This window comes from Coturnix japonica, chromosome 8 (assembly GCF_001577835.2).
Source record: "Coturnix japonica isolate 7356 chromosome 8, Coturnix japonica 2.1, whole genome shotgun sequence".
NCBI lineage: Eukaryota > Metazoa > Chordata > Aves > Galliformes > Phasianidae > Coturnix > Coturnix japonica.
The window spans coordinates 25,643,739-25,670,229 of NC_029523.1; the positions used below are offsets into that span (position 1 = coordinate 25,643,739).

Here is a 26,491-nt window from a genome sequence, read left to right on the forward strand (position 1 = left end):
CCATTGCTGTGAAGGTAATTGCCCCGTTTTATTTAACACATCGCTGTGCACTGTGCGTGTAAACAACTCCAAATGAGGCCAAAGAGTGAGTTTTTGTGATCAGCTCCGGCTGAAAAGTGACACCCGTTTTAGGTCTCCCGGCTAGATTTATTTGTAGATCAAGTAGCAGAAGGTATCCGGGCAAACCTGCTTAGCCTTTGACTCCAGAAATTCTGTGAGGATAGATTTCATGACATCTATATAAGAAAATAGCCCTGGTTTCTCCTCGGCAGGCTCTGAAGACACACAAGCCGATTGCGGCTCCATAGCAACAGATGAAAACTGTTTTCCCCGCCGCCCCACCTGTGGGTGTCACATGAAGATGCTCCACGTGCTGCTGCCATCAGGATCCTGTCACTCGGGGCCAGCTGCCGCCCGCGGTGCCAGCGGGGCTCCCCATGCTCACACATCCCGCTGTGCGCCGGGCGGTCCCACCCCTGCCCACATCCCACCTGCCCCGGGTCAGGCGGGGGCTCTGAAGGGGCTTTGTGTAGGGGGTATCTTCACACGGGTGCGGGGATCCTTGGACGGGATAGCAGGTACGTCGGCAGCAGTGTGTTTGTGAAGAAGAGTTGAGCCAAAGCGCTGCTTTGTGGCCAAGGTTCTTGTTTCTCACCATACTCGGCACCGCTGGGGTTGCAGCTCAGTGCTGAGCTCCGCTCCAGGCCTCGCGCTCCCAGAAAGGCAGTGGGGCACAGCACGGTGGGGGCTGCGTTGTTGTGGGGCAGAGGAGGCTCAGGGGAGACCTCACTTCTCCCCACAGCTCCTGGCAGGAGGTTGGGGTGAGGGGGTTCTGCATCTGATGCCATGGAACAGCGATGGGATGAGAGGTGACGGCCTCACGCTGTGCCAGGGCAGGGGCAGGCTGGGTGCTGGGGAGGTGGGCTGGGGGAGCTGAGAGGGCTTTTCCATCCTGAATGAATGGCTCCGTGGTTCTGTGATTTCACTGATGATCCCACACTCTGCTATGTAGCATAAAGCCATTAAAACAGTCATAGGTTATTAAAAGGGCTTCTCGCTGATGGATGATTTCTTTGTGAACAATCCAGGCAACTGCCAGCCTAAGGTGGCGATGAGGAGATCTCCCCAGCCCGCTTTCATTGTGTCCCTGCGTTCACTCTGCTCTTTAAACACAGGTCAAGCCCCGGGAGCCCCAGTGCTGCTTTACTCAGCTCCCATTCATGCGGGGTTGCTTAAGGCCTCTGTGGAGACAATAAGACTTTGCCATCGCTAATCTCAGAGTTGATAAAATCTGTGTTTCTTTTGTTTTCTGTATAGAATGATAATAGTTGGTGTGGGTGCGATTTTGACATCGCAGCCTTTGGTGCACTGAATCAGTTCCATATGAGTTTGAGAAATGTGGACTTGGACTGTAAAAAAAAGAGAGAGAGAGAGAAAAGAAGAAACCAAAACAAACAAAAGCACCCAAAGCGAGCTGCTGGCAGGCAGAGCTGTTTGTTAGGTTGCGGGGCAGTGCATGCCTTAGTGATGAGCAGGGCTCTTCATTGTCCCACCGAGCTGAGCCCCTTCCATGACAGCGGCGTTTTGCAGCTCGTGTGAGCTGCCATGGGCTCCTGACAGCACCCATGGCTCATCCCCCCGCAGCCCTATATAAGCCTCCCCCGGAGCTGAGCGCTGTGCTGCAGCATTGTGTCCGGACGCAGCCGACGATGGGAGCGTGAGAGGCTGCGTCTGCGTGCGGGGCTGTTCCCAGGGTAATGCCCTGCATGAGTCCCAGCAGCAGCAGCAGCCTGTCCTCGGGCAGTCCCCATGTTCACAGCTCTGTCCTGCCGGCTCTGATTGTGGGTGCCAGCCGCTGTGCCGTCGTGTTTGAAGAAGTGAGTATCTCCGGCTCTTTTTGGAGGCTGAACTGCAGGTCGTGGCTGGGCAGAGGCTCCCACTGACCACATCACGGCTGGTCTATGGGTGGGGGCACGGGTGGGGGGTGATGGCAGCCCTGGTGGGCAGCAGGTGATGTGCAGGGGGTGATGAGCACCCATCGCTCCCCTCATGGGTGCAGTCTGTCCACTTAGCTCTACAGGCTGACAACCACAGGGGGTAAAAACAGCTTTTAAAATCAACGTGTATTCTGGTTAGAGCTGAAGAAGGAGCAGGGGATTGCTAGTGCCAGAGCATGTTGTGCTTTTTTATGTAAGGGTGCTGTCCCGTGCAGCTGGTAGAGTGTTATGGTAATTGCTAATGAAATGGCTCAGTGTCATGTCCTTTCCTCCATGTGAAGTGTCTGTAGGTGACAGCCCGAAGTGCTGTATAATTGGGATACGTTTTTGGTAGAAAGGAAGCAACTGTTAATTATTTATGGTTATTAATAAAAGGTTCTGGGTCTTCGTTTGCTGGAGTGTGAGCAAGGTGTGCTTACAGAGATCTGCGTTTTTAAGAGCACGCTTCAGAAATCAGCTCAATAAGTCGTGACGGGGTATATTTCAGTGTCCAAAGGTGTTGTTGATTGACTCGGTTGTGCATTCGGGCGTTTAATCAAAACAAAAAGCAGCCATAAAAGGAACCCATGGAATCTGGCGCTGCGTTGGTTCAGCAGTTGATGTCTTTTGCTTTGCATACAGCACTGCATGTGCAGCTCGGAGCCTTCTGCCATGGGATGGGGTGGGGGTCTGGCTGAGGCCAGGCAGCTGCAATGGCAGTTACTGAGTGGTGAATTAAATGTCTTTAAAAGCTGTGCTTTTGGGAGTGGACACTCTGGTGTAAGTATCCTGCAGTCAGTGTACGCCTCCAGGAGGCAATTAAACATCTGCACGTATGAAATGTCCCCAGCCCCATCTCCACGCTCTGCAAAAACTTCCTTACGTCGCCGTCATTGTGTGGAGCCCAGAGGATAAATGGCAGCTGTGTAAGGAGGTTGCTGTGCACCCAGCCTCCCACGGCCCTTACAGCACGTTGTGGTCACCCCAATGCTCTGATTCCCTGCAGGCTGTCAGTGTGATGGAAGCAGGGCGCAGCACACATGGGCTGAGCTGACGTTGGTGATGTGCTTTCCCTCCTCCCAGAGCTGCTTCTGGATGAAGAGAAATCCAGACATGACTTTCCAGCCCCACCGTTGTGGTTCCTGTGTTAGCGGTGGTGCTTTACGGGCCGTGGTCTGCATCCAGGTCCTCCTCCAACACACACGTTGGGCCTTCACCTTTGTTGGAGTTCTTTGGGCAGGATATTTCCCGAAATTCCTGTTGTGAGAATGCCACGAGCTGTTAGCAGCTCCCTGGGGTTCAGCTTTGTTGCGTGAAGCTCAGAGGTCTTTCCATCTATGTGCAGTGGGAACGTCCTCTCCAGGTAGGAGCCAAAAATGTGCTAATCACGCTTTATAGATGAGGAACCAGAAAAGATGCAGATGGGAAGTGATGGTCCTCACACCGCGTTCACCAGCAGCGGCTGCTGGTTGTGAGCCTGCCTTTGTCACACGTCCAAATGCGGTCAATTCAGTGTGCTGCCAGAATGCCTTTTATTGCAAACTGCCTTAAATGGAAAGCCCCGGGCAGCTGAAAATCAGATGTTTTGCAGAAATGGCGTGAATTTCACTGAGCTTATTCGACAGAATTAATTACTTCAGAGAAGCGCTGCTGGTTGGAGCGCGGAGACTTCAGCCAAGGCAAACATGAGGTACCTCTTGTGCAAGAGATCCTGAAAGGTGCCATGGGCTGTGAGACTTAAAGAGGAACCAGCGCAGTAATTTGCAGCAGGACAGCCCATATCTGACCTTCAGTGGGGAACATTGTGATTTCCATGTCCATTTAGTCTGGTATTTTCACCAAGGCTGTTAATAAGCACGCCGTGCACCTGGCTGACATTTCGATTTCCCTGAATTGGTTCGAGGTGCTGAAATAAGTATATTTTGAAGGTCTTAAGTAAGTATATTTTGAAGGTCTTCAATAATACGCCATGACGGAGGAGGGCTCAGTGTGGTGACTGCAGTGATGTGACCTGCCCTCCCAGCCTGCTGGGGCTCACCCTCTGCCTGCCCTGGGGCAGCGTTCTGGTGGCTGGGCTGTAGTGCAGGAACCTGGTCCAGACCTCAGACCACCACCTTTGGAGTAAAGGATTTCACCCTAACACCCAACCTGAACGTCCCCTCTGTGTGAGAGCTGGTGGCCAGGGTGTGATGGCCCCGCTTTGGAGGTGACACAGAGGCACGGTGCAGCTCAGCACGTGAAGCCGTTAATATGGAATATTAAAAGCTGTCAAAACAAATGATGCTGGTTCGTAGGATACCGGCATCTCCCTCTTCCTCCCCACCCTTTTACCCGTGGGATTTAATCTGTGATTTTAAACAGATTATTTTAAAAGGCTGTACGTGTGGTTTGGTAAACACACAGCACGCTGAGTCACAGCCCCGAGCAGCTGTTGGCTGGGGCAGGTCAGTGCCAATGGTTGCTGCAATGGAGGGTCCAGCTTTGCCTTCAGCTGCTGCAGGTCTGAAGACTTCAGTTTGATGACGTGGGGCATTGGCACAGTTAATGTCTGGATGTGTTTGCTGTGACTCTGTAGGTCCCAGGGTGTCCCAATGGAGCTGCTGGGGTGGCATTGGCCCGACAGTGAGAGATCCTCATTTTCAGGAGCTGGAGGATCATGGGTTAAGTAACATCTTAAATTGCGTCTGCTTCCAGATTGGTCGAGTAATTTCTGCAGGTTCTGCTCTGTGAGCAGCCCACAGTCTGCACTGAGCAATCCCACGGTGCTGCTGAGTACCAGTGCAGATGGGCTGATAGGGCTTACTCAGAGTATCACTTCAGCCCCTAATATGTCAGAACAGGTCATTTTTTGCAACGCACTGCATGCCTGAGTGGCTCTGCTCAATGCACAGCGGCCACATCCATGTCTTTCAGTAAGGTGACGGTCACATCCCTTGGTTTGGAGAGGCTAAATAAGGGCCACGAGTTCTGCAGCGCTGCGGTCACTTTGCTGGCTTTATTCTGACCCTTGTTTTAAACACTCTGAACAATTTTCCTCTTAAAGAGCTAAGGTTTATTAATTAATTCTACCTCTCTCGGGTGCCCGTGGCAGAGAGGAGCCCTTTGGGTGGATGAGGCACTTCCAGGCATCACCCCAAGGTTCCTCTTCCATTTCCTACCCAGCGTTTGTTTCACTGTGCTCACATGGCTTTCACTCACAGAATATGCAGAACATTGGATTTATTATCTCCAGGTTAACGTGCTTCAAAAGCTGTTTTCATGGCTCTGGCTGGGTGATGAAAACAACATCTTTTGTAGCCTTTTTTCCCTTTGATGAATGAAAGTTGTTGCAGTGCTCTCCTGCCCGGGCAGTCCCTTCCTTGCTAGGCTCCGTTGTGAAGCTCCGCTCATGGTTTCCCAAGGAGTGTCAGAGCATCAGCAGGGCTGCAGGCACTCGGTTTGCTGAGGGACCCCCACCACCTGCTTGCTGCCAGGGGCACGGCCAGGAGCCCCCCAGTGCACACGGTCAGCACGTGGCACGTGGCACCGCAGCACAGCAGTGCCAGGCTCACCACCAAGAGCCGGCTCCAGCACCGGAAGCCGTCTAGCCACAACAGCACAGGATGGTGCCCCACCTAATTAAGCCTGTTGAAAGGCAGGGCTAATTAGTTTAGGTGGAGCACCTTGTTAGCAGTGTTGCTTCCAGGATCCAAGTTGGTTTCCCTGCACGTGTGAGCTTAGCAGCCCTCTCTGCGCCAGCCCACATGCGCCAAATGAGATAATGCTCCACACGGTGCTGCTAAGTCCCAAGTGGGCAGCTGGGTAATTTCATAATCACATCCTTAATTTTCTGTGTGTTTCTCACACTTGTGTACTCACATGCACGCCATGTGCTCAGGAAGAGCACACTTGTAGTCACACCATCAAGCGTTCATCTCACTGTGCTCCAGCCTTCCCTTGTTTAGCCAGACAGACAACAACACAACCTGGGTCACCTGTGGTGCACACGAGGCTGGAATTGGGTTTAGATCCTCTTCCTCAGTTCTGGGTCCGGGTTGGATGCTTCTTTCTGCAGCCCATCTATACCATCTGCAGTTCTTGGGGCCGTTCCACTGATATAGGCTGACTTTCATATGCCACCGTGGCCCTTGATGGACCGTGGCACTTAGAGGAGGGATGGGCCTTCACATTTGTAATGGCTTTGGTAACCATGATCTGTCTTCAGAGATTCATTCAAGGTATGTATTTATTTCCTTACAAAACATCAACAGAAAACCCATTTTCAGCATTCCTCCTCCAGCTCCCTCCTGTACGTATATTGGAAGTCTTTTGTGCTTTGTGACTCTATGGAGGGGAGGTACCCTCTGCTGTCCTATTTTTGTGGTTAAGGCTGGTCCACAAGGAATCGGGCCCGCTCAGTACAACGACAAGATGCCAAACCGTGTGGTTGCTCCCTGAGGTGAGGTTGGAGCTGAGCATTCTCTCCTGTTCATTCAAGAGGCCAAGATTAGATCCTGCCTTCTCGCTGTTTCTGCTTCCCCTCTGTCCCTGGGCTGAGGAATTCCTGCTATGCAGGCAAATCCCATTCCCAAATTCCCCCGTGATATCACTGCTAAGTGACATCTGACGGGATGCTTCCTGCATTTTGTTACTTCCATGTGGCACTGTAAAAGCACTGTCACTTATCCCACTGATTTGTAGCGGCCACGGCTCATTGTTCCTGGTAGGAGGGGGAAAGGATGCTGCAGAAACTGCCTTGAGCTGAAATAGATCGTAATCCTGCTTCAGATCTTCTTCAGCTTTCCTCCCTCGTTAGCATTTCAGATTAAATGTTTAGGCTTATCTTTGGATCAGAAACGGGCTTCTTGAAGACTTCCATTCATCTCCCTTAAGGTTTTCTTAGTGTTTGCACCTCATTTTTACTCCTCATTGTCATGCAAAGGGCGCAGTGTTGACTTTCCTCTGGGAATCTCGATCTTCCATCTTTATACTGCAGCGTATTTAAAGCTGAGGTGTAGACAGCTGTTCTGGAGCTTTCTGTATCCGAACCTTGTTAACTCACAAAGTAAATGTGAGAGCACTTCCTGAGTTTAACTCAGGACCGTGACTTTCTGTTAGCTGGTCCGTTCCAAGTACTTTCCAAAGCTCTGTTTCAGCTGGAGAGATGTTGGCATTATTTTCCTAGTATTAGGCATGAAGATTCATGATAAAACACATTCTGCTCTCTGCAGCAACAGCCTTTGGTCCTAATTGCTGAGCGACATTTGGTAAATCCGCATCTTGGCAAGGCAGTGCTCCAAGACTGGAACTCCTGGTGCTCCTGGTGCTCATGGTGCTCATAGTGCTCGTGGTGCTCATGGTGCTCAGCTTGGCATGGAACTGCTGGGTTTGTCCCATATGGGTGCCTTGGTTGCCTCTTCTAGAAGTAGAAGTGCTCTTGGGACTTGCAGTACCCTGCTGCCCAAGCAAGTAGAGTGTGGGCTCTGACACCTGAGTGACTTCTCCAGCTCCCGAAGTAATGAACAGTGATTGCCCTGCTCTAGGTTAATAAGTGATCAATTACCCAGCTCCTGTTCGCTGTCAGTGGTCTGTTCAGTGAGCTGTTGCTCTCTATGGGTCCCAATGACCCAGTTCTCACACCTGGCTGGTGACCCACCCAGTGCTGGTGGGTACGATCAGAGCACTGCAGGTCCATCCAGTTCTGGCCTAACCGGCTGCATGGGCACTCAGCTCTTGCTCCAGGCCAGCCTCGTGCTGGGACTTACCTTGAAGTATTTCATTTCTGCCTCATGGCAGGGCCTGGGGTGGGCAGGACTCGCAGTTCAGTCAAGGCTCAGAGTGGATGCACCACCCAGCAACGAGGCTCACCAGCCTGCCCTGGCTAACAAAACACGTTTGTTTGCTGCTTCCAGTTACTGATCGGTCTTAAGGTGCTGTCATTGCCATGAGATTAACTTAGCCTAGCTTTGGCCAGCTAAAAATGACAGACTCGTTTTGAAGACAATGTATTATGAGCTCAGGAGCGAGCTGTCCTGTCATGCAGGAAGATCAGGAAACACAGCAGAAGCCAACGTGGTGAGGCAAGGAACTTCCTAGTGGACCAAGGTGCAAAAAGAGAGAGGCAGAGAGCAAAAGGAAGGACGTGGTGATGATGGGAAAAGGGCTCATTCCTGAAGAATGCAGCAGGAATCTGGGGAGCCATGGAGCAGTCAAGCTGTCCTTGGTCACTGAGGCTGTCCACTGGTGTCCATTTACAAGTGCGTAAGGACGAGTGAATCAGGAATGGTATGCACAGATTTGTAGGGACAAATTGTTTTTGAAAGCCACAACCTCTGGATAATAGGAGAAATTTCTTTTCCCGGAGTGCACTCAGCACTGCACAGCTGCCCAGGGGGGAACACCATCCCTGGGGGTGCTCAGAACCGTGGTTTGTGGCACTGAGGGACGTGGGCAGTGGGCATGGAGGGTGGGCTGGGGGTGAGATTGGGGATCTTGGAGGGCTTTTCAAACCCAAATGGTTCTGTGGTTCTGTGACCTCCTGTGGTGGTGGATGTGGGGCTGTGGAGGGTCTTGGGCACCGCTTCCTCCAGCATTCCTGTTTGGATGCTGGGGCATTGTGGGGCCTGCTGGAGGGGTCAGGGTTGGGGGCCGCCAGCCTGAGGGGCTGATGAAATCCCCAGGGCCAGCTGGCAGTTGATGGCAGGGAGAGGGGGATGGCTTACGGTGTCCTGCAACTATTTGGAGAAGTGCTCAAGCAGTAGCTAAGCGGTTCTGGAGATGAGCTGCAAACCAGCGCTGGAACAGTCATGCTCTGAAGGGTGCAGGAGCAGGTGACCTGTGGTTCTGTGATGGCAAGGTGCCTCCTGCAGCTGATGGGGAGCAGGCCCCCCCAGAGGGTGATTCAGCCCGACGCAGGCGGCGTGCCGAGAATAGACCAGGATCACCCTGTGGAGGTCCCAGTCACTTTCCACTGACTGTGCAGGGAGCTTAGGTGATTAACTTTTAGCTGGCTAAAGATAGTTCTGATGAACCCCCCACCCCAGTGACATTTCTCCAGGCTAATATTACTGCTTATCAGTGTTGCTCAGGTTACACTGCAGCTGGCTCGGTGGCCGGCCGGCAGTCACATTGCCTGTTGACTCAGAAACATCGCTGCTACTATGGCAGTGGGTGACTGCAGACCCGTGGGCATTCCTCCCATCACTGGAAGGCACCGCTCTGCTGTGAGATGAGCTGTGTCTTTGGTCGGCCATGGGGATGTGGTTGTTTTGTCACTGAGGGACGTGGTCAATGGGTATGATGGGGATGGGGGTTGGACCTGGTGGATGTAAGAGGGTTTATCCAGCCTTCATGATTCTCCCTTCTGAGCCGATTTCCACATTCCTGCGTCCTCCTGTAGGACATCTCTGCTGCCCGCAGCCCTGGGCTGAGTGTGGGTATCCTCAACCCTTCTGCAGCTGCTGCTCTGTGGCTGAGTTCCCCAAGCAGCTCTTCTGGGTATCTCCGTCATGTGTCCCAGGAAGGACCTGTCTTTAATTAGAGCCTTTTATAATGGCTCTGAAATGGAGTGCAATGCCTGACTCCTCAGCTGCGTCACGTAAGAGTTTATTTCTGTTGCTTTGAAAAGGCAAAAGCTGGAAGTGCCCACCAGAGCCTCGTCCTCGTTGTGCCGGAGGTTGGAGCACATCTCAAACCTTCTGACAAGTGCAGCCCCACAGCATCACTCCTGGCAGCGGCATCTCGCTCATTTCCTGCCATTTTTTCACAATTAGCAGTAGAAAGCTTTCACTTTGGTGAGGTTGTTTTTTCTCCCTATCTTCCCCCATCATCTCTGAATACAGCCTCCTTTGTTTCAGCTGCCTGTGCTTGGAGGCTGGCCCTGCTCTGCTCACAGCCGGGTGTCCTCGGTGCCATCTCCCCAGCATCCCCAGGCCGGGCTTTGCCAGCTGAGCGCATCCCCTCTGCCTACAGGCCTTCACCCCACCTCCAGCCATGCGCTGGGTGACGGCACGGCGTCCTGCTGTCGGCGCTCCCCAGGGATGCGCTGCTTCCGCTCCCCCACCAGCACTGCCGGGGGCTGAGAAACGTGAGAGGGGACAGCTGGGGCTACGGGCAGAGCCGCCGTCCCAAAATACGCTCTGCTGCGGAGGGGGAGGATGGCAGGCGCGTCCATTTGTTCGCGACTTGCCCAAGAGGACTGGCTCCACCTGTTCCACAGGTGCTGGGGCTTTGTGCCGCTCTTGCACATCTGCACTTATCTCTGCAGGAGATATAATTAGTTTCATTGCACATGCTGAAATGTCGGAGGGGGGATAGTGAATGGAGATAGTCCGCCGTTCCCATGATTTTAGATAACTCGGTGACTGCAGACCTGCTCCCGAGCAATGTCACAGGCCCAGCAGTGCGATGGCGTGTGTGCATTGCTGGTGCTGGCTCGTTCTTGCTGTGGCGCATCTGCTGCTCTCCTTTTAGGCTTTTTCCTAGGTTTGTGCTTGAGGAAAACTTATAAATCTGGCCCTTGGTTGGCACCTCAAATGTGGAAAGGCACATGAGGTCCCATATCCTGTAGGAATATGGGCTTTATCAGCTTGTAGGTCGGTGCTAGGAGGCTCCAGCACGTCCACCTCCAACGTTAAAGGAATCACTGCAGCTGTGCTCTGCTCCTTTTATTTTGTTTCCTGTGAATTTTCAAACCCATCTCCGAAACAATTTTCTCCAATCTGTTTGCAGGATCTGTTAGAACAATGGCTTAATTCAAGGAAATGGCTCCCCGCTCATGGGCAGCCCTGAGCGCGCTAACAGGATCCATTAAACAAATAAATTATGTAGTGTCAGTTATTCGCTCGGCATTGTTGAGGATAAATATGTAAACATGTCCGCACGATCTGTAAACAACCGCAGAGGCATTAGGGAGGGCAGGGCGGGTGGCTGGCAGCCCGTGCTCAGCCCTGCTCCTGCAGGTCTCTGCGTGTTGCTGCTGGTGAACCTGTTCTGCTGAGCACGCGCTCTGCCCGCGGCTGCGGTGATGCTCGGCGCTGCCAGGAGTTGGCTGGGGGCACCTAACGAACCTGGCTTCCCCGACGTGCCGTGGGCATGTAGTGCTGGAAGGGGACCGGAGGAGCACTGCCAGTGAGCTGCGCCTGGTTGGCTTGTGTGAGCCATGACCACCCCTGTGCCTTGTTCAACCCCAGGACACCACGCTCTCCTTTTCTCTTTTCTCGTTTCCTTTCCCTTTATTTTTCTTCTTTCTTTTTCTTCTTCATTCTTCTTTTTCTTCCCTTCCCCTTCCACCCTTTTCCTTTCTCTTCCCCTTTTTCCCTGTTCCCTTTCTCTTTCCCTTTCCATTTCTTCCTTTTTCCCTTGCCCTTTTTCCTTTCTCTATCCCTTTCCCTTTTCCCCCGTCATAGAATCATAGAGTTGCTTGGGTTGGAAGGGACCTCAAGGATCATGAAACTGCAACCACCATGCCACATGCAGGGCCACCAACCTCCATATCTAATGGAGGCCAGGCTGCCCAGGGCCCCATCCAATCTGACCTTGAACACTTCCAGGGATGCCCCTTGTCCCCTTTCCTCTTCTCCCTGACCTGCACCAGGACACCTGGTGGGCTCAGCCTCAGTGCAGGGGAGTTCAGCTGGTTTGGCTTTTGTGGCTCAGACTCACTTGAGGATCCCACAGAGAGCACTTACACTGTTTTCCAAGCAGATGCTTTGTGTGCATGCTGATATCCCAGCTTGCTGCCTGCTCAGGTGTGAGCTCTTATTCGTGAGCAGTCGAAGGCTGAGCAGCATATATGAAGCCTTCAGTAAACACGAGCATTGTCTGCCCTGCTCCCAAATAATGATCTGTCATTCAGACGATTAACCAGAGGATCTGCCATCTCATCAGCATTTCTTATCTCCTGTAACAATGACGGCACTGACAGCAATGGATAATGAATATGATGTGATGTAATTAAAAGTGGGCTGTGTGAAGATCCTCTCCTAAGCTCCAGGTGATACTTACGGTGTGTATTGTTAGAGTTTGGAAGGAAGGAAGCCAGAAGGTGTCTGGCTGGCACAGGGAACGGCTGGCTTTGCATATAGAGCAGGCTACCCCATAGGCTTAGGACAGCTGCGAGGGGCAGTGGCTGCCTTTCTCACCTCCACTGCAAAAGGTTACCTTGGCATTTTTTCCATGTGGAAAGTATTTTTTGATGGAGCCTCTTGTAGGTCTTACATTCTCTATGTAGGTCAGCAAGTGAGGCTGCAGCAGGAGGAAGAAAGTCTGAGATGGAAACAAAAGAGATGGTGAATAATACCAGAAGGGCGGTTGTTGCAGAATGGATGCAACAGTCAATCAATTGCGTCAAAGTGTGTTAACATACAAGTTTTTGTATTTTAATGCCTGTGGAGGCCTGGAGCTGTGCTGTCCTGCTGCCCTGCTGCCTGGCCCCAGCACCGCCAGCATGCAGCAGGGCTGGGACTCCCCTCGGTACCTCCTGCCTGGGAAAACTGAGAGAAATACCCATTAAAACAAAGGTGAAATGTCTACAGGCCATCTTGCCTGTACCTGAGGTGCCCAGGAGACTCCAGCAGTGCTGATGGCTGGGGGGTGCTCCAGCCTTACCCCTGCAGTCATGGCCAGCACTGTCCCCACTGCTCTGTACATAGTCATGGTGGTGCTGACCTGGGCTCTGGGCACAGTGGGACAGGGATAGACACCAAGGAGGGACATATGGTCAGAACCTTGTTTCAGAAACCTCATTGACTTAGGAAAATGAATGGAATACCTCTTCATCTCTGCAGGCATTCGAAGCCAGGCTGGATGTGGCTCTGAGCATCCTGGTCTGCTGGTTGGCGACCCTGCACATAGCAGGGGGTTGGAACTGGATGAGCATTGTGGTCCTTTTCAGCCCAGGCCATTCTATGATATGATTCTCATATCATAGAATATGAGTTATTATATATAACTCATAAGTTAGATGAGTCACAACCCCAAACCTGGGGAGAACTGAGGAGCCCAGGGATGGCGGTGGTGCTGTGCTGGGGCTGTGGCCCTGCAGTGATGGAGACATCTGTCCCTGGGCACAGGACCAGGGGGTGATAATGTGCCCAAAGAGCTGGTTCTGTTCAGCTGAGTTCTGAACACTGAGAGCAGGGCCCTTCACACAGGACTCAGCAGGACTTCCCTGCAGCCCCGATCCCTGGCACGGCTGCAGACCCCCACTGTGCTCCCCTCCTCCTGCCCCCTCCCAGCGCTGGCCGTGGCTCCGAGTGCTTTGAAGTCATCGTGAAGACCGCGCTGCAGTAACACATTGCAGCCCATTATTTAACCATATGGGCAGCCCCTGCTTAGTTTGCTTATGAGGCGGGTTTTTTTTCCTACTCCTGAAAGAGTGATTTAGTCTCTGTTACTTTTATCAGTGCAGACATGTTCTATTGGAAGGGATTCGAGCCCTTCCAGCTCAACTAATTTACATGATAAAGTGGTTGATAGAGGGAGCAGCGGGCAGTTAGAAAGGGGAATATGCTCAAGTTCTGTGTGTTTTGGCTGTGTCTACCTGCTTTTTTGTAGAGCAAAAGTATGCGTTGGGAGAGGGATCACTTGCCATGTTTGGAGCTCTGTGAGCATAGGAAAAAAAACCACCCACCCTATTGATGACACAGAGGTTCAGACTCACTGTTTCTTTTCTTTAGCTGTGCCAAGCGCTCCCTGATAGCTCTTTCATGAGGTTCTGTTTGGCAGCATGCGTGTTCTGCTTTGTAACTTCAAACACTGAACGTGGGGTTCCTGTGCAGCTCTTACTCAGGGGTTCAGCTACTCTGAGGCTCTGGGTGAGGATGAGGAGTGCTCCCCTGGTGAAGGCAGAGAGCAGCTTGTGGGGCTGTGCAGGGAGCCCGTGGGAGCACCCTGTGTGGGGCCGGGGGCTGCACAGCCATGGGGCAGCTGCACACACAGCATGTGTGCTGTATTAGCTTATCCTGAGTGTATATAGTAGCAGTCCTGCCCTCTGATGTCACTGTTACCTGCTCAGCCTGTGCCATCAGAAATGCTGAACTCATTAACTTGGACAGATTTATGGGGTAAGCGTATGTCGTCGGTGTTATGAGAAGCAGTTACATTCATCGGGAGTTTTTATGATTCACCGTATCCGCTTATGTAAACCTTAACTTGGACAGCAAGAGCCTCTCGGGAGCACGTTGTCCCTCTGGCAGGGTCATCAGAGCTCGGTGGGGCTGTGGGCAGGGGCTGGGTGGTGGGGCTGGGGACTGACACAGAGCAGCCAGGGCCAGTGGGGTTCGGGAGCAGAGCTTGGAAGGGTTGGGGGGCAAAGCTGGTGGGGTTGGAGAGCGGGGCTCGTGGAGTTGGGGGAGCAGGGCTGGTAGCATTAGGAAGTGGAGCAGGTATGATTGGAGGCAAGGCTGGTAGTGTTGGGGAGCAGGACTGGTGGGATTGGGGAGCAAGACTAGTAGGGTTGGATACACAGCCTGCTAGGGAGCATGGAAGGCTGACCACCAGAGAACAGGGCTGGTGAAGATGATAGTCAGGGATTTTAGGGTTGGGATGCAGGAGCAGATGAAGTCGGGGAGCAGAATTGGATGGTAGGGAGCAGGGCTGGGCATCAGGAGCAGATGAAGTTGGGAAGTAGGATGAGCTGGGGTTGGGTGGCAGGACAAGATGCCCGTGGGTGCTGGGATCAGGAGAAGTCGGGGATCTGAACCACGTGAAGTTGGGGAGAAAGTGACAGCAGGGAGCAGAGCTGGGGAGAAGACGCAGCGAGGAGCAATGTCGGGGAACGGGGCTGCGGGGGGCAGGAGCAGCCGAGGCCGGGGCAGGCCGGGTGCCGGCGGGGCGGGCAGTGCCCGGGGCGCACAGAGCCGGGCTGTCCCCGCGGGGCGCGGATCGGGGCGGGCCGGGGCGGGCGGGGCGGGGGCTCGGGGCCGGGCGGTGGCGGCGGGCGGGGATTTGCGGGCGGGCGGTTGGCGGAGCGCAGCAGCCGCATGATGAGGGAGCGGAGCGGAACCTCCGGCAGCGCGGCGGGCGGCTCGGGCGGCCCCGGCATGGAGAGCCTGCCGCCGCGACAGCCCGACTACATGTCCGTGTGCCTGTTCGCAGAGGAGCCCTACCAGAAGCTGGCCATGGAGACCCTGGAGGAGCTGGACTGGTGCCTGGACCAGCTGGAGACCCTGCAGACCAGGCACTCCGTCAGCGAAATGGCCTCCAACAAGGTGAGCGGCGGGACGGGGCTGCCTGGAAGCCGTCCGCACCGCGGGACTGAATGGCCCCGGGTGTCGCTGTGTGTCCGTAACGCCGTTACCGACGTGCGCGGTCGCGTGGCTCGGTTTGTCCTGAAGGGTTTAACGCTGGTTCTGATGTGTCTGCTCGCTGCCCCATCCCGTCCCTCGGCCGGTAGCGAGAAGGGCGCTCCGCTCCCAGCGCGGTGCTCGAGTCCGGGGCCGGGGAGCGGAGGGAGACGGCTGGGGGGGGCGCCGGGGAAGGGGAACGCGGAGCGAGGTCTGCGCGGGGCTTTCTGAAGTCCCCTCTGGCGATGCCTTTACGTTCCCTGCCTCCCTCGCCCGCACCGAGCCGTACCCCCGGCCCCGCGGGGCACAGCGCTGCAGCGACGTTCCGGGAGGGTGCCCCGAAGGGATCCCCGGTTCCCGGAGCCGTGCAGCCCCCGCAGCGGGACACGGCCCCGCCGGCATCGCTCCAGCTGCGCTGCTGCACCCACGCCGGCAGCCCGCGGCCGTGGCTGGATGCGGTCCGGAGCTGCACCGCACAGCCGCGCCGTTGTTCTCTTGTTGGTTGTTTTTTTTTTCCCCTAATTGGGAATTAATGAAAGCAGATACACTGAATCATGAACTGATTTTATGGAAAAGTTGAGCAAACGAATCCCGTGTTGCTTCAGCTTCCTCCTGTGGTCACGATCGCTGCGACGTGCGGGGGCAAAGGGAGCAATAAGAGTTTTATAGATGGGGCTTTCAAGTGAGGAATACGGGATTTTGGGGGGAGTTGGTGAGACTGAAACCGGGCTGGAGGCTGCGGGAGGGGCTGGGCCGAGGGGTGAGCTGCGCCCCAAGGCTGTGTCCCAGGGCTGGGTGTCGGTGCCCTTCTCTTGGAGACATTTCATCTTTGCCGAGTGAAACCCCTGCCTTGATGAAGGCGAAAGGCTCTGGCTGGCGATTGGGGTAATTAAAAGTCATTATCTGTCCACGTGGGCCCAGCAAAACCATCCCCAAAACTTTGTTCTTTCATAATAAAGTTCCCAAAATGCCCCCCTGCTTTTTGTTGGAGCCAGGACCGTTGTCTGCAAAAAGGAACCCTCGTGCTCGGCTCCCCCCGTGGGCGACGGGCACAGCCGTGGGTCGGCTGGGGGACTCTCAGCTGAGCACCGCGGGGTCACCTCTTTGGGCGAACACGATGAACAAACCCCTATTTGGGTTCTTCTCCAAATGACGGCCGAAGGCATTTCCATTTGTCGCCGGCGAGCAGCAAAACAGCCCGAATGTTTTGAAAACAGGATGCTGGGGCTCGGCGCTATGAAAGAAGAACGGAAAGAGAAACAGCCGAGATAGGAAGAAAGCGACGAGGCGCAGCGTGCGGCCGGCGCAGCGCGGCACAAACAGCCACCGATGTGCTGACCTCCGAGCCGACGGGCCCTGGCCCCGAGCCACGCCGGCCCCCGACGTCACCGAGCGCGATAGTAGGCACGGCACAGCTGTTGCAAGTGTGACTCGAATTTCCTGTCTCCTTCCTGACAGACGTAGTTTAGAAAACCCAGAGTTGCAGCAACAGCGGGCGGAGGGGGAGGACCTCCGTGGATGTGTTTGCAGAGCGATTCTCAGAAGCGCTGCACCCAAAAGGGATTGCCGGGGGGGAAGCACCGGGCAAGACACGTCCCGGCTGAGTGCTGATGGCTTTCGGAAGGCGTGTGTGCTTCTTTAGGATGTGAGTTAATAGCGGGACAAGTGAGGAAGCGTGTGGCTAATGGTGCCGGGAGCCACCGAGCCCATTGCTCCGACACACGTGGGCAGAGGGATGACGGTGGGACCCTGCGCTGTGAGTGGGGATTGGGCAGAAGTGGGCAAAGCCGGAGCTCTGTTGGCTGTGTGCGTCCCCAGCAGCTCCGCTGCCCTGTGGGTCTGCCCCACACCCTGCCTGCCATCCTGTTTCCCAGTGGTTGGCATACCGAGCTTTCTTCATCAGAGAAAAACTACCTGGAAAAGCACCGGGCTGTGGGGAACGCAGCCAACACGAAGGGAATTTCCTCTCGGCATCAGGCAATCCTCAGCTGCCAGCAGCACAGCACTGCAGCAAAACAAAACTGCCTTTAGAGCAATGTGGGGCACAGCGCTGCTGTGGAAGCACGGCACGCAGATTCCTATTCCTGTAATGTATGTATATATGTATTTCCTCTGTTCATCCCCCTGCTCAGCTCCCAGCTCAGGCAGTGCAGCCCCAGAAGGACCTGGAGCCAACCTGACAGAGGGGGATTCTCTCTCAGCACCCACCCCTGATGCTGCACTGTCTGCTCCCCCCCCACTTCCATCAGGGGGTTCAGTGCCCAGCACATCCACCCCTGCATAACGACGAGGGGAAGAATTTCCCAGCTGCAGCTGCTTGGCAGCTCCTGGGTCATTATGGGGCCTCGATATTGTATAGCATATACCTACAGCACATGTGGCATGGATGGATCTGCACCTAAGAGCAGCTGCCTTGTCCCGAAGGCACACCTGGCTTCCTGGGAGTTGTTTGCAATGACTAGATGGGCACCCTGCCTGCTCTGTAGTCTGTGGGAATGTTCTGGTTTTGAGTAGTCAGAGGTGTTGTCACCAGGTGCCTTCCTCGTGCTCTCACTGTTTGGGAACCCGTTTCCAGTTGGACTCGATGACCCTTATGGGTCTCTTCCAGGGTGGGACATTCTGTGTTTCTCAGGGGGACCCTTCCCTGCACAGCTGCACAATGCTGAGCGAGTTGCCCTTCTCCTTTCAGCCCAGCAGTGCTGGCTGGCAGGGCAGGCCCCGTGCAACAACCCGACCCTGGGCCAGGACAAAGCGGGACGGCCCCGCATGCTCCCACTGTCTCACGTCAGCCAGAAGCCACTAAGATAAACACAGTCCGCTGCATTCTGCTTGTGTTTCAAAGGGCACAGGAGAGCAAAGGCCACTCTTTGCTGCTGGAGGCAGTGGTGGATAAGCAGCTGCTGTAACCCCAGCAGAGCCCCCTGGGGCCGCTGCCAGCAGTGTATGTGCCGTATGGCACAGCCTCTGCTCCGTGCGGGTCTCAGCCCCAAAGCACGTCCCCTCCATACGTGATGTTTCCCCGAAGTGGTGCCAAGCTGTTTAGTCTTCGGGTCTCTCTGCTGTAACTTCCTTTGTTTAATATCCTTTCAAGCAGCCGAGCGTCTCACAAAGAGGAGTTTGTCGGCTTGCGCAGCAGCCAGCGAGACAAAGAGACTTCCACATCTCCTGTTTTTACAAGCTGGGATGAATCACCCTGCCCCGCGTGCGGTTCCGTGCCGGTATTCCCCTCGCCTGGGGACGCGTGTTGCGGAAACACCGCTGCCTGTGCAAGGGCTGGCAGCAGCCGCTGGGACAGCGGGCACCGTCCTGGCACTGCATGGCCAGCCCCAAGGGCTCTCGTTCTGCAGTGCTGTGGTCCCATGTTAGCTGCAGTGGGAGCTGAGGTTGCAGCGCCCACTCCGTCCTTCCTTTGTTGGGTGGTGTTTGTTGGTGCTGAAGGACTCTAAGAGGACCAGGCACCGTCTCTTGCGTGGAACGTGGGGCCTGTTGTTATGAATGGGAGCAGCTGAGAGCAGTGAATGTGGTGAAGGAAGAGGAGGAACCTGCTCAGTGCTGTGAGCCCCCCGAGCTTGGTGTGTTGGGGGCTGGGGAGCTGACTCTGCCCCACACTACAGCAGCTCCCATCGCTTCCATGCCTGGGCTTGCAGGTTAGCTCCCACTGCCCATCCTCAGCCTCCCCTCTTTCTCTCCAGCCTCTGCGATAAATCACTCTGGTCCTATGAAATATGTCACAACAGTGGGCCATGCATAGGCTTATTTGACCATCTGCTGCTTTGGTCTTGCTCTGAGGGCTGTCCATTCCAAGATATCTTGGTTAAAATGACTCAAAAATATATGTATATATCAAAAATATAAACATGTATATTGGAGAGCTGAATTTTGCTCCAGTCCATCTTCCCAAGTTCCACTGTCTGTCAGGACACAGCAGTGCCCAGGGCTTCCTAACTCATCCTGTAGCGTTTTCTGCTTGTATTTGGCTGTTAAAGTTTTGCATTCTCAGACTTCTACGTTATAACACATCAGGGTGGGGCTTAAATAAATAATAGCTTCAAGGCAGGTTCAACATGAATCACGATGTGAGGGCAGGCGGGAGGTGACTAACAGTTCGCAGTGGTGACCTCGGGAAGCGAAGCGAGGACAGTGGAGGTACCAGAGGGGCATTGCTTGGTGTGGGGTGGGCTGCCGAGGGGCACAGGTAGGATTTCATCCCAGAGCAGCCCACATCCCAGCCCCGGTGCTGCGGACCACTTAATGGGGTGCAGAATGGGCGAGGTTGGGAGAAACCACTTGGGGTCATCCAGTTCATCATCTGTAGGGATGTGGGCAGTGGGCAGATGGGATGGGTTGGGGATGGACTCGGTGATCCTAGAGGTCTTTTCCAACCTTTCAGATTGTGTGATTTTATGCTCTTGTCGCAGCCCAACCCCAAACTCCTCGCTTTTCACCCAGGTGTGGAACCACTGCTTTGCTGGAGAGCAGGATATCTCCTCTAAGTGAAACTTAATTGGAAGAAGTTGTGTTACCAAAGCCAAAACACACTGTGGAGATGCATTGGTCTGAGAGCTCGTCTGTCAGAGCTCCCAGAGGCAGAGATTTCCCTGATGAAAGCCTTCACTCCGTGTTTAAAGCAAACAAATGAGGGGTGCCTCACCTCGCTGCTGTCGGAGCACAGCTGGGCAAGTGCAGCATAAAAATCACTGCAAGCCATTTGCCTATCTCTGCCTTGAGAAGGAGTCCTCATTTGAATGCATTCCCATTAACGAGTGCGTTCGGTGCGGTTCCGATGCTTGCGTTAGGCTCCTCTTCATGTGGGCAGCCCTCTTTGGAGGGACGCCGTGCTGCAGGGTGAGGCCCCACGTGGTGGCACAGAGCTCCTGTCTGGGTCTGGCGGAAGCTGTTGCTTCGAGCATCCCTGAAAAGTCAACTCGGGGCACAAAGCGATTTGAATTTTCCAAAGCCTGTTCTCCTGCTCAGGTGAAACCCCGGCTGGATTTGCCTAAGTGATGACTGCAGAGCCCGGCACAAATTTAAATTAAATTGAAATTGCTGCTTCGTACAATTAACGAAATCTCGGTTTTAATTGCGTTGCTCTGTCATTCGGCGATAAGGGCCCTTCCCTCCCAGTGCTGGGATGGGGTGCAAGCACTCATTGTCCCCTTGCTGCAGGCTGTCCCCATGGCTGTGAGGTCCCTGCAGACCCCACAGCCCTGCAGGACACAGTGCTGACCCACCACTGCCCGCGTGGCTGACGGAGCCGGGAGCTCCCCTGCTTTGTGTGCAGCTCTTACGAAGCTGCTCGGCTTCCTCTGGCACTTGAGGCTTCATCCGTGTGGTTTGCATGGGTGGGACTGACAGAAGATTCTGGTTGGAGATGTGCAGGCTGCTGGAGTGCTATCTGCTCCCACGGCCGCAGATGTTGTCAGCTGCATCTACGCTTTCTTTAATCAAGTCTGTGTCAACAAACAAGCTGCTGCAGCTTTTAATTTTGCTGGTGCTTCCTCGCCCCTGGCCCTCAGCTTGGGCTGCTGCTCCTCGGCTCTTCCTCAATGTTCTTTCGCAGTCAGCACACGACAAACATTTGTTCCAGCTGGTAGGAACAATTTTGCAGAAGAAGTGGTTTTGCTCGTTCCTGGTTTTGTCAGCCATCCTCTTGGTAGGTGGAGGGGAAAGGCACAGCCGGGCCGAAGCCATGGTGCTGGGCTTGGCAATGTGGGGCCGGTGGTGCTGGGCTTGGGAGAAGGGATTCTGGTGCCTTCTGGGAGGACATGAACACAGGATGCAGTCATGTAGACTCTGGGTATCGCTGCGGATCTTTTGTTGGCTTAAGGACATGTGTTAAGAAGTAGGAAAGCACCTCTTAGGATCCCAGAATCCCAGATGGTTTTGAAGGACCTTAAGGATCACAGAACCATGGAATCCTACAATAGTTGGGTTAGAAGGGACCCCAAAACCCCCCACCCCACCCCTGGGCTGGGTGTCCCACCAGCTCAGGCTGCCCAGGGCCCACCCACAGCCTTGAGACCACCAGGAAGGGGGAGACACCCACAGCTCTGTTTGATGAAGCAGAAACTAGCCTGGGGTTCCAGGGGAGCTGTAGGTTGGGTCCAGCCTCAGTGCCGCAGCCCAGGACACACCGCAGTGACCATCTGCCATATGTCGTGTCAGTCAGAACAAATGTGGGTCCCAAGCAGGGGCTGACTGCTGCCAAGCAGGGCAGCATGTCCAGTGTGTCCCAGTGTCCTGAGACACATTGGAGCTGGCCAAGGCCTGGCTGCAGGCTGAGGGGGTTCCTGGCGTGCCCGTATGGCCAGAGGTTCAGCATTGGCTTCAACAGGCCTAACTCATAGCACTTGGTACAGGGTCCCGCAGGGAGGTTTTCCTATTTAATCTGCATATTTCGGTCTCATTTGCCTGGAAATGAGCTGGGAAGGTCCCGCTGGTAGCACTGGTGCTCAGGTTCCATCCCGTCCCCTCCTCAGCACCACATTGTATAGGTGTGTGCCACCTGGGGGGGGTCCGCTGCTCGCAGGCGGATGCTGAGCTCCGCATGGCAAACCTGAATGTTGTGCTGTCTGCATCAGATAGGTGGTATTGCTTTCATGAGCAGCCGCATGCTGATTTATGGCAACGTGCTATTTATTTATCAACATTCAGGCTGCGGATTTTTCAATTATCCTAATAGCACAGAGCCAACAAGTTGGTCGTGACGTTGCTCCTTTAAAGTCTCCCTTTGAACGCCTCTATAAATCAGCTCCCCTTTGATGTGAAGTGGGAGATTTCATAACCGTCTGTTTACTTTTGGCTTTCAAAAAAAAAATAAGCTGAAGGGAAAATAAAAAAGAACAACAACAACAACCGAAAACAAGCAGCAAACAGCACTTTGTATCTCATTAAAAACAGTTTCGAGCGCATTCACAGCTATATTGTTTTAGGAAACGAGAGCTAGAAAGAGTTGCAGTCGATCCTTTTAATGGCTGTTTGTTGGCTGCTACCATTGCACTTGTCTGCAGGCTCATGGCAGTGCTGCTGGCACGGGGTCTCAGCTGTGCCCTGCAGCATTAGGGCCGAGCAGACGGACAGGGGCTGAGCCTGGCTGTGTCTGCATGGAAATCAAAGGCTGACGTTGCCCTCGTGGCACAGCTCCTTTTGTCGGAGGGATTTCCAAGCGCGGGGGATGCGAGGTTTGCGTCAGAAGGGTGGGTCGCCGGGAACAGGGTTTGTAAACATTTGGACTCGCTGGAGATGAGCAGTGAGATTCCTCCATCAAAGTGTGGGGTGGGACCCGCTCCCCGAGCCGCTCCGGGCTGGAGCCCCGCAGCACCTTCACAGCGCTTTTATCTTGCATTTACCCCGCTGCAAATGGCTGCAACCCTCTTACAGTCTTTAAATGAGGGCTCCTGGCCTCAGGGAGCCTCGGCTGGCACAGGCTGACTTCAAAGGGCTGACATCAGCAGCGGGCACATCCTCCTGCCTTGTCCTGGCTGTGCAGCACTGGGAGCACTGTTGTGCTGTGCTCGGAGGGACACGGGGCCACGAGTAGCAGCAGGGCTGCTGCTGGGGCTGCACAGTGAGGCTCAGACTGGGCGTGCATTTGTGGGACTCTGCCCGACTTTCTGGAGCCATCACCAGGGATGTTCCCCCACGCACAGCAGTGGGAAGCTGGAGGCAGCTCGTGAAGAATGGCCGCTGCTGTAATCAAAGGGTGATCCAATCTCTGGAGGCCTAATTTGGTTCAGATGGCTCCTGCTGTTACTTCAGAGCATGTGGAACAGGAAAACTGCCTGCAGGAGAATGGTGTTTTCGCACACAACCCTGCAGCTGGCTCCATGTCTGTCACCCAGCATAGGGGCAGGTGTGCCCATGGGTGTGCAGTGCCCACTGGGTTGGGGTTTGTTCCACTTAACGGTGCAAGTGTTGTGTGTGTGGTCAGAGCTGGGACAGAGGGGATCATGGAGTCACAGAATCGCTAAGGTTGGAAAAGACCTCTACATTCACCAGGTCCAGACACCAACTTAGCCCCACCTTGCTCACTGACCACGTCCCTAAATGGAAGGGAGCCCCAGGCCCTGCACCAGCTGCACATCCCCTCCCTGTGCTGGAGCGTGCTCTGCAGCCGTGCCCAAGCTCTCCAAGCCTGCTAGATTCACTCCCAAAGAAGTGAGGATGCTGCTTGCTCTGAGGCAGAGCAGTTGGCATCCCTCAGTCTTCCTTTGCAGTCAGATTGATTTAACAAGGCACTGGTGTGGAGGTTTGAACATTACATCAATCTGTGCGTGCAGTTTTTCATGTTCCATTTTCATTAAGTAAATCCTGCTTTTACGTGCCCACGTCTCTCAGATGGCAAATTGTACCAAACCCTACAAAGCACAGAGGTGTCTGCATGGAAAACCCAGCTGGTGCAAGGGGGCACCCAGCCCATGGTGGGAGTGGAACAGGGTGGGCACAGAGTTCCCTTCCAACCCCACCATTCTGTGGCTGTGTGGTTCTGTGTGTCCTTCAACATATGCTCACCATTGGTGTGGGCACATGGTTGGCTGGGCTTGTGACCCCAACAGTGTTTCAGTGGGGGAGCAGCAGGCTGGGATCTCCCCCATGCAGCAGCAGCACCATCCCGCCCTGTGGCATCAGCTGCTCATGCACTGGAGGGACAGGAGGAGGATGTCCCTGACTCCATCATGGAGCTATGGAGAAGATGGTCAACAGGAGATGGAAGCTTGGGGTCAGGGCTGTGTCACCCCTGTACAGCCTCACTCTATTTGTTGTTGTTGCCAAGGAAAGCATGTGCAATGCAGGAGTCCCATCCCGGTAGTGCTAAGATACTGCAGGATGCAAACCTGAGTGCTGGCCATGCTGTGTTTAGCAGCTGTATTTAATGAGGAAAGCACAGCTCAGAATGCAAGAAGTGCTTTTCTTTTCAGATAAGATGGCAGCATCGGTGCTGGTATGTGCCAGAATCACCCTCAGCTGCTGTGGCTCAGGGCAAAAAGTGAAGAAGGTCCTTCCTGCAGCTCTGTGACGGGCAGTGACGTTTCTGCCATCGGGGATGCCGTGCTGGGGTCAGGGTTGTGCAGCAGCAGCAGCAGCAGGGCTGCAACGCAGTGCCCACGTTGGGTTTATCATAGCAGCGTAATGATAAATCACGGGATTTGGGTTGGGAAGGAGTCCCAGTGAGAGGATTTATTAAAGTCTTGCGTTGTGATGCACAATGGAATTGCAGATACCGGGTTACCTCTGCTTTGTGCATTGAGAAGTGCTCTCAGGTTGGAAAGGCGCATTTTGCTGCGCTGCTGCGTTTTGCCTCTTTTACCAGGCAGGGAAAAAACAGCAGTCACATGTATAGTGTCAACGCTTTGAAAATCCCCTCTGAACACTTTGCCTGGCAACACTCTGCAATGAAGCCGGGGAGGGGAAGAAAAAAAAGGCACAAAAAGCGGAACGGAGAGGAGAGGGCTGCGTGCTGCGCCTCGCTTCAGCGCGCACCGCTTCCTCCATCTTCCCCTCCTCCCAAAGATGGCTGTGGGGCCGGCCGTGGGGCCGCGGGCTGCGTGGGGCTCCCCTCCACCCCCCCGGGGCCACCCATCCACCTACCCCCCCCCATGGGCGATCTCCCACCGCAGCACACGGTCTCGCCTCACGTCGGGATTCGCCGCCGCCTCCCCGAGCGGCTCCGCGGTCGGGATTCTCTGCAAAGAGAACCCACCCACGCTGCAGAGATGCGGTGCCGGGCTGGGCTCCATCGGTGTGCGCTGCTCACCGCGTTCCGGGCGCCGCGGGCTGCTGATGCTCGGTGCCCGCTGATCGCTGCCGGCTGCCAGCGCTCCCCTCTCGCCGGTGACGTCTGCGTAAGGACCTGAGCATAAGGGGCTGCGGAGCGGGGTGTTCCAAAATGCCCGAAGCGAACGCTTTGTTGTCCGTGTCTTGGGGTTACATTAAGGTGGGTTGTAGATCTCGATGGCTCCTCGGTGCCTGTTTTTGTGCTGCGTTGTGCAGGTAAAGCCCTGGGAGGGAATGGGGCTGTTTGGATGGTTATTCCCACGCGGTGTGTGTGTGCGGTGCATGCAGTGTACGTGGATGTGAGTTGCTTCTCCCTTCTGGGAATTCACTTCTGCAGGATAAAATGATGCTGCAACCAAAGCGTGCAATTAGCAAATGGAGAGCAGCGGATGGGCGCAGCTGGGAGAGCGCTGCAGTGATGCAGGCAGACCTGAGATTTGTGGCAGCTTTGCTTTTCTCTTTGGAACGCATGCAGCCGCATCTCAAAATGGAGCAAACTTATGTAATGGAGCTGAGAACAAAAGGAGGTGGAAATACGATCCAGCACCAGACTTGGGTCTCTCGGAGGGGTTACCTGAGGCGTCTCATTTCTGGCAGTGCAGATAATGTCTGTCTGTGGAGGAAATTCATGCTGCAGTTTTTACACACTGAGCAGAAGTACGTGGCTGCGCCGGTGCTGCAGGGTATCTCAGTGAAGCTGAATGACTCTGTTTCATATCTCTCCGTCATTTTATGTTTCACCTCTTGCTTGTCCGTTTGCTTGCTGTAGAACTGAAGCCGCGTGGAAGCATTCAGAAAGATTCCATTTCTATGTGTGTGTTTCTCCCTCCCTCCAGTTCAAGAGGATGCTGAACCGGGAGCTGACGCACCTCTCCGAGATGAGCCGCTCCGGCAACCAGGTGTCTGAGTACATCTCCAACACCTTCCTGGGTAAGCAATGCCTGGGCCGTGGCCCCCGGGGCAGCCTCTGCCTCCTTTCACAGCCACATCTCAGCACACAGCAGTTACTGAAAGGCTTTGATTTAATGCTTTCCAAATGGAGGTGGGGAGGAGAAGGGTGCAGCGCTTGCCTGGCGCTTTGCACAGAGGGATTCCCTTTCCAAACGGAGAGATCTCTCTGGTTGGGCTGAACCGAGCTGCTGTCGGCTGCGTCGTGCAGTGTTTGCTTTTTGTGCTGACCTTACATGAAGGACAAAGCCACCCGAGCCCAGCTGCACTCACTCATCTTTGCACCTTCTGCTTCACAAAGCTGCATCTCCCCCTCAGAGCCAGGGTGCTCGGATAGGCAAGGTCAGCCCAGGAGTTTTGTTACTCTGTGCTTACGTGCTCATTTTGCACTGGAAATCTGAGCCCAGCCTCAGAGATCCGCACAGCATTTAGCGTGACATTCCTTCTGTAGGAGCTCCCAGGATGACCAACACGAATGAATTAAACATTGAAGTGTTCTGAGAAGTGTTTACTTCCTCTGTGTTTACA

The 26,491-nt window shown here is 54.5% G+C and overlaps 1 protein-coding gene across 4 annotated transcripts in view; it reads left to right on the top strand.

Annotated features, from left to right (window-relative positions):
• The window catches only part of PDE4B (phosphodiesterase 4B), a 130,757-nt gene that overhangs the window by 94,726 nt on the left and 9,540 nt on the right, over window positions 1–26,491 (top strand). For 2 of the 4 annotated variants that reach the window (XM_015870790.2, XM_015870791.2), the window contains 2 exons: window positions 15,054–15,166; window positions 25,852–25,945. In XM_015870790.2, the coding sequence (XP_015726276.1) occupies window positions 15,054–15,166; window positions 25,852–25,945 (207 nt within the window). Of the gene's footprint in view, window positions 1–1,556; window positions 1,878–15,053; window positions 15,167–24,861; window positions 25,176–25,851; window positions 25,946–26,491 lie in introns of those variants that run through there. The other 2 variants (XM_032446105.1, XM_015870794.2) reach the window with 2 other exon arrangements.